General features: G+C 37.9%; 1 protein-coding gene across 2 annotated transcripts; it reads left to right on the top strand.

The window, feature by feature from the left end:
* Window positions 1–961: 961 nt before the first annotated feature.
* On the top strand, window positions 962–6,993 carry LOC127958765 (condensin complex subunit 2). 2 transcript variants are annotated; one of them, XM_052557734.1, is made up of 18 exons: window positions 962–1,121; window positions 1,537–1,755; window positions 1,842–1,932; window positions 2,048–2,137; window positions 2,224–2,341; window positions 2,532–2,677; window positions 3,024–3,213; window positions 3,398–3,477; window positions 3,712–3,914; window positions 4,191–4,336; window positions 4,465–4,571; window positions 4,744–4,863; window positions 5,027–5,134; window positions 5,212–5,346; window positions 5,830–5,940; window positions 6,028–6,104; window positions 6,232–6,307; window positions 6,522–6,993. In XM_052557734.1, exons 2-18 carry the CDS (start codon window positions 1,544–1,546, stop codon window positions 6,579–6,581), a joined length of 2,070 nt encoding a protein of 689 aa, XP_052413694.1. In that variant the 5' UTR covers window positions 962–1,121; window positions 1,537–1,543; the 3' UTR covers window positions 6,582–6,993. The 2 variants fall into 2 exon arrangements, with proteins under 2 accessions (XP_052413694.1, XP_052413695.1); XM_052557735.1 differs by lacking the exon at window positions 962–1,121 and having other exon boundaries at window positions 1,150–1,755; window positions 6,031–6,104.
* Window positions 6,994–7,075: the final 82 nt, after the last annotated feature.

Here is a 7,075-nt window from a genome sequence, read left to right as displayed (position 1 = left end):
GTGGATACATTTTTACATTTATTGAGTCAAAATTATAGTTTTTATTTTAACAAACAAGCAAGCAATAAATAATACCCAGAATTGGCAAAGGTGGTCCCAAGTTTAGTGTTATTTTTAAATTTAATATTCTACTTAGTTTTTTTTTTTTTTCATTAAAACGTATAGGCTATTTAATTTAAATCATTCAGTTTGCATTCACAGTGTTGCTATAACATATCTTCAATTAAAAATGGCCATTAAATATGTTAATATCCATATGCCTGTATTTAGGCTAGAATGAATTAACCTTTCAAATGAATAGTGATGTTTTCAGTAAAGTAACTAGATGACCTTCAGGACCAGACTGTCAGATGGGAAACCTAAGCAAAGGTTTTTTATTTATTCATTTATTTATTTTTTATTGTGTGAGTTCAGTTGTCACTCGAATTATTCAGTTAATCACTTGGAGTACTATGAATAATGGACAGAATGGACAGAAACAACTTTACTGCCATCTATCGGACAATGAGAAATCCGTTGAGGTGGTCCTCACTGCAGAACACAAGATACAGGAGGCGTTGTTTAATCTAGATCCAACTCCTCCCACTTTACGTACTAAACCTACTCGTCTCCACCCCCTGATCCCTAAAACCACCCCTACCCTATCAATCTCCACCCCCTAGATGTGGATCCAACTTTGCCCCGAGTTTTTTTATCTTCTGCTTTTTCATATTGCACTTACTACTGAATTCCAGTGTTACCTTTAGTCATTTAGCAGACCATTTTATCCATTAATTCTTTTATTTTTACCGTTTTGAAATAAAGAACATTTAGAGAACGTTGTTAAATGGCATTACTTTAGCTATAATTTTATAATTCACATTCAAGTTTAAGTTTGAGTGGATATTTCATTAAAGAAACAACTAAATTAATAAATGCAATCAAATAAAATATGTATTGTCTATTGTTGTGGAATAAAATGAAGTATTTTGCGCACAATCTGACGTTTACGTCTGTACGTATGACATCACTGATGACGCGTGTAACCGTTCGGCGCTAATTTTCAAATGGTTGTCTGAACAGACGGAATTAGAGAAAGTTTGGATCAGCTGTACTGCTTAAAAATCATCAGATAATCGCAGGTAACTTGAACACTTGTTTTTTTGTACTTTATCTGAGGAACGTTTACAATACCACCGTTTATAATTTTTATCTCGTTCGTTTTCAGAAGCGTGCTTAGCGCTAACGTTAGCTAGCAAAGGTTCAAATAAGGCTTTGTTGAATCTTATAACGGAAGCGTTTTCATGTAAAAAATCGCTTTAGGTTTATAAACGTATGACTTTAGATAACGTTTTTATTGTGGATATGTTTATAGTATATTCGTTTTTATCTGAAGCAGCTAAATAAACGTTAATTTAATGTGTTTACGTAGCGAGGTCTGCGGGATTTAATAGCTAACGTTAACGGTGACGTTACTGTTTAGCAGACTGTAAATTATTTTGCGAAAACGCTACATAATGGTGTATGGATATATATCAAGCTAATATTGTCCCATAGTTTCGTTATGAGCGCATTCAGTACCCCGACATCCCGGCCACGACAGTGGTCCTCGCCGGCATTAGGACACAAAGCCGCGCTGTCGGCCACCAGCACACCTCTGCTGGACAACATCCAGGGAAACGATGATGAACAGGAGAGACGTCAAAGACGCAGATCCAGGGTCATCGACCTTCACGGAGTGACCGACTCCTCCATTAACGAGGCTGGTAGCCACAGGTAGGCTAGAACCATGGTGTTCAGCTGCAACATTATTTATATGCAGACTCAGAGTAAGTTACAAACTAGTTTTTTCTTTACCTTAGTACTGCAGGCACACCTGCTGCTTTCCCTAAGCTGTCGTCTGCACAGATATCTGAGCATTATTCTACCTGCATCAAGCTTTCCACTGAAAATGTGAGTTGATAGTTATGTATTCCGTACTTTACTGGTTTCCTGCTTTCTTAAATGCAACAGTACTATTATTTGTTGCCTTTTTAAATTTGTATTTTTTTTTTTTTTTTTTTTACAGAAAATCACCACAAAGAATGCATTTGGCCTACACCTCATTGATTACATGGCAGACATACTCCAGCAGAAAGATTCAGAGCTCAACTTCAAGGTAGAAACTCGTTGAATTTGATTTTAGCACCAGTTTACATGCATTATTGGAAACCATATTGCAACCGTGTTGGTGGGTTGATCCAGGTAGCAGCGGGGACCCTGGATGCCAGCACAAAAATCTATGCGGTGAGGGTGGATGCAGTTCACGCGGATGCTTACAGAGTCCTAGGAGGCTTGGGATCTGAGACCAAACCAAAAGAGAGTGAGTATTTGTTTTAAGTCATGGGTCTGCTTGAATATTACGAGAACATAGATAAGATAACAAGATTATTTTTGCTGAATGTTGGATTGGTTGGAGAGGTTAAGGTGGTTGTTGTCTTCCTGGTGGATGAACGTGTCATACTGTGTTCAGGGTTCATGCACTGTATTAATAAATTCTCATCTCATTCCAGGTCAAGATGGTGAAGAGGAGGAGGTAGCCGAGGATGGTCAGGGACAGCAAGTGGCTGCTAAACAGCCTAAGAAAAGACCTCAGAAGAAGACAGTGGAGCAGAACCTCAGTAACATCAATCTCTCTGAATCAGAGATGAAGTGTGAGGTGAGTAATATGACTAGAGTCAAGACAAGTCAAAGTTATTTGTATGCCACTTTTCACAATACACATTGTTTCCAAGTAGCTTTATAGAAAACCATACTGTTAAAGTTATATTTCACTCAAAAGTAAAAATTTTGTCACTAATTACTCGCCCTCATGTCGTTCTAAACCCATAAGACCTTTGCTCATCTCCGGAACACAAATTAAGATATTTTTGATGAAATCCAAGAGCTCTCAGACCCTGCATAGACCGCAATACATTTGAAATGTTCCCGAAGTTTGAGTGAAAATCCCTAGCAATTTTGAAGGTGACATAAACTATGAAGATCTTAAACATTCTTTTACACAGGTGGATCCCATGTTCCAGCGCATGGCTGCTTCCTTTGATGAGAACAGTACAGCAGGAGTATTCCTCTCTGTGCTGTTCAGTGAAGACAGTCGCTGTGAGCTGCGTTTCCCTTCACATATGACCTTGCTGAAGTCACAGCTGCTTCCTGTGCAGGTGACCCATCAGCATGTTCCTGCCTCACCATTTATAGGTAAACTGGCTTTGCACGTCACACACTGTTCAAAGTCTTGGGACAGTTTACTCTTGGATTTACCAAGTAATATTCTGTATTCATAGCCTAAATGTTTCTAGCACATAGCATGTGTTGTGAGGTGTAACGACCACACAGAGATGTTTGACAGCAGGAGCTTTTTAATTCCTTTTAATTGTTCCAGGTCATTTAAAGACACTAGAGGACAGACCAATTTGTCCATCCTTAGAAGATTTTTCCTTTACTCAATGGACTCCTGAACAGGTGAGACAGTTTTGAATCTTTTTTTTTTTCTTGGATACATTTTCTTTTCTAAAATTCTTTGATGAAATTCAAAAGAATATCATTTAAAAAAAATATTTTGTTACACTATTGATGTCTTTACTGTCACTTTTGATCAATTCAATGCATCCTTGCTGGAAGTAAATATTAAATTATTTATTTTTAGTGTGTGTACACATTTTTTAAATGTGATTCTCATTCTTATTGTCAATATAGACCACAAACCTCAACCAGCTTCTTGAGAAAATGAAGCAGGGAGAGCACGCATTCGATGTCAATGCAGACATTGAGCCAGATGAGGACGTGGCTCCAGATTTTGGGGATAATTTTGATGCAGATGTGGATGAGGGCAGACAGGGAGACTGTGAGGAGTTTAAGGAACAGAGAGAGGCTTGTTCAAAGAGTCCTCAGAAAGGAAGGTTAGTGCTTACAAAATGTATTGCACAAAAGGTTTGCTAATTGTTGTATTACAAACGGACTGTTTCACACTATTCACAATGAGTTACAGTTTCATATAGTGCATTTTCACTTATTTAGACATCAAACCTAAGCTCGACCTTAGCATAGTTGCTACATTTCATGTTGTATTTTAAGTCTCTGTCTTTTCAGATTAACCCACTTAATTTGCATCAAAATGTCTTCTGTGATGTTTTATTATGCCTATCCACTGTGAGGTGTATTTGTGTTATCAACAGAGGCGTTATTCCTATTGGCGAGGTGGATATTGCCACAATGTGTCTGCAGTTGTCTGATCAGCCCAGAGAGTACTCGTACTTCAGTCCCAGGACCATGGCCACCTGGGTCGGACCTGGCTACTGGCTCTTCAAACCTGGACACAAGCGTAAGTCATAGACTAACCTAGAAGAGTTACAGTCAGCTACAAATAATACAGAATGGATTTGATCACTTTCTTAATTTCTTGCTTTCTTTGTTCCATTTTTCACCCAATTTCTAATTTATCCTGTCTAGAGGATCACAAACCAGACAAAGAACCTCGGAAACGAGCACCAAAAAATCCTCTCGTAATTGACTTTAAGGGAGATATCAACTTTCATAATTACTTTAAGACAACTAGAGTAAGTTTGTATTTTGCTAATTCTCATATTGTGTCTTTTAATGACTACCAAAATAAACAAAAGTTTCATAAAAGCAATTCATACTATGCATTTTAATCCCTCCAGCTAAAGCTTGTAAATGTAAGCAGCAGATTACTTGGTGACAAACTGACAATGATATGCTTATTTCCAGGCAGCAACCACTATTAGTAAATCAGCTTTAAACACCAGCAATAAGAAAACCACACTTCCAGCAGACTTCCAGTATCCACCCAGTAACCTGTCAAAGCTCACCCTCAAACCCTCCAACACAGTAAGTGCTTGAATGTTCAATATTCATGTCTGCATTGCTGTGTACTCTCCTAAATAGAGGTTGTGGCACATCAAAAACAACATTAGAAGAACGCTGTACAGGAGACTGCCAGATTCGTTTATTTTGTTCATTTTATAAATGAGTGATTATTTTTTCACTCCAGCTCAGCGCAGAAGGAAAGAAAAGATTATCAGGAGAGCTGGGAGAGGACATAGGAGAGTATGATTACAACAACGCTAATGACACAGCCAACTTCTGTCCTGGGCTTCAGGTAAAACACACTACTGTTATATGTCATGGGTATTCATGCAGATGGTCTGTTAAACGGTTCCTGGTTTCTGTTAACAGGAAGGGGACAGTGAGGATGCTGAAGGCTTTGGAGGATCCGATGACTCCCAAACAGACAGACCAACCATTTTCTCTCTGGACACAGAAGACATCTCTACATACGGAGAGGACTGTCTCGTCCCTGAGCCTCACAAGGTAAGATGAGAGTAGAAATGGTGGGTTACTTCACTATACTACATTATTTGCTTTTACTTCAAATGTTTTGGATGGACAACTCATGAATTAAGGCTTATTTATACTTCTGCATCGGACATACGACATAGCCTCAACGCCGTAGGCTGTGTCAGTTTTCATTTATACGTCTGCGTCATTGTCCTCATCGATGTGCAGTACACACGCAAACCGCTAGACTGCAGTGTCCACGGGCATGTTGCTTGTGTAACCCACAGTACCACAGCAATAGCTGAAGAAGAAGAAGCTTCTTGTGCAAAAAACACACAAAACTCAAATGCGGAGGGAGGGGTACTAGCAGACCAATCACAGCCTTTGTGGTCCGCATAGATTTTACCCACTGTAATTTGGCTACGCCATAGCCTGCACATTATATGCACCATCTACAGCTTAGATCCGATGCAGAAGTATGAATCAGCCTTTAACTGTATTTGCTATTTGCTCTAGGTAAATACCATTGAGATAAACTATGCCAAGACAGCCAAAAAGATGGACATGAAGAAGCTGAAGACCACTATGTGGGGTCTCCTTACAGAGAGTCCTGAAAAAACAGCAAAGGTTTGTAATTGTAGCGTTTAGATAAGTTTAGAAAGTATATATATTTTTTGGTTTATTATTATTACTTAATTAAATGACCATTTCTAGCAGGTGGACAGTGAGGACACAACAGAAGTACCTGGAGAAAAATCATTCAGCCAGTCTGTCAGGAATCTTGTACAAAGGTAGTTTATTTTTTTTAATTGGTGCTATGTATCTTTTCACTATTCTGGCTCATGGAAGAAATGCTTGGCATTGATATTTTTCTTGCATGTACTGTACATACATTCTTCTTTTCTCTTTTTCCCCTAGGCTTCCCTCAACCATGGCTACCAACCTCTCAGTACCATTGGCTTTTGTGGCCCTTCTGCACTTGGCTAATGAGAAAGTGGGTATTCTGTTATATCGAATGATTTAAAAAAACAGTGAAGATGGAGGTCTGTTGTTGATTAATAATACAATGTTGTTTTTTGTTTATAGATCTGTGTCTTGCATTAGTATGCATTGAATGTTTTGTAGCTCACATGAGGAAACATGTTTCCTCTTAAATTATCACAACATTTGATTGCTGTAACTCTAAAAGCTCTTATTTCCATCAACAGAACTTGGAGCTGCACAAGATTGACGGCATGACCGATATCGTCATTAAACAAGGCCACTGAAAACTGATACAGATATTTTATACAACAGTCTTGAATTGTATCAAAATGTATATGCTGTTTCCTATGTTTTTTATGTCATGTAAAATATCTATGTGTGGCCAAAAAGAATAGCCAAGTGGAGGATGATGTCAGGATCATGTTAAAAATGTTGTACAGGGAACTACCACAGAATTTGAAGTGAAATTTAAAGCTCAAAAACATGTACCAGGAAAAACATGAGCTGCAGTGCATTGATAATATGATTGCTTTTAATATTGAACCGTTTAAATTTTTCTTTTTTACAGTAATAGTTAATATGAAGTTACTGTTGTCAGTTTCTATTTTTAAAAAGTTTTATTGAAATTGTAAAACTTCATTTTATGACTTGGTACACATCTACATCTGATTCATAAAAATAAAACTTCTCAAAGTATTGCATAGTTTACCTGTTTTTGTTTAGTATGATGTCATTTTGGAATGCTATACTGCTCCACGTGAATGCATGTAATGCTTGA

This window comes from Carassius gibelio, chromosome B5 (assembly GCF_023724105.1).
Source record: "Carassius gibelio isolate Cgi1373 ecotype wild population from Czech Republic chromosome B5, carGib1.2-hapl.c, whole genome shotgun sequence".
Lineage (NCBI taxonomy): Eukaryota > Metazoa > Chordata > Actinopteri > Cypriniformes > Cyprinidae > Carassius > Carassius gibelio.
Note: the sequence above shows the minus strand (reverse complement) of the source record. Positions and strands in the feature narration are given on the sequence as shown.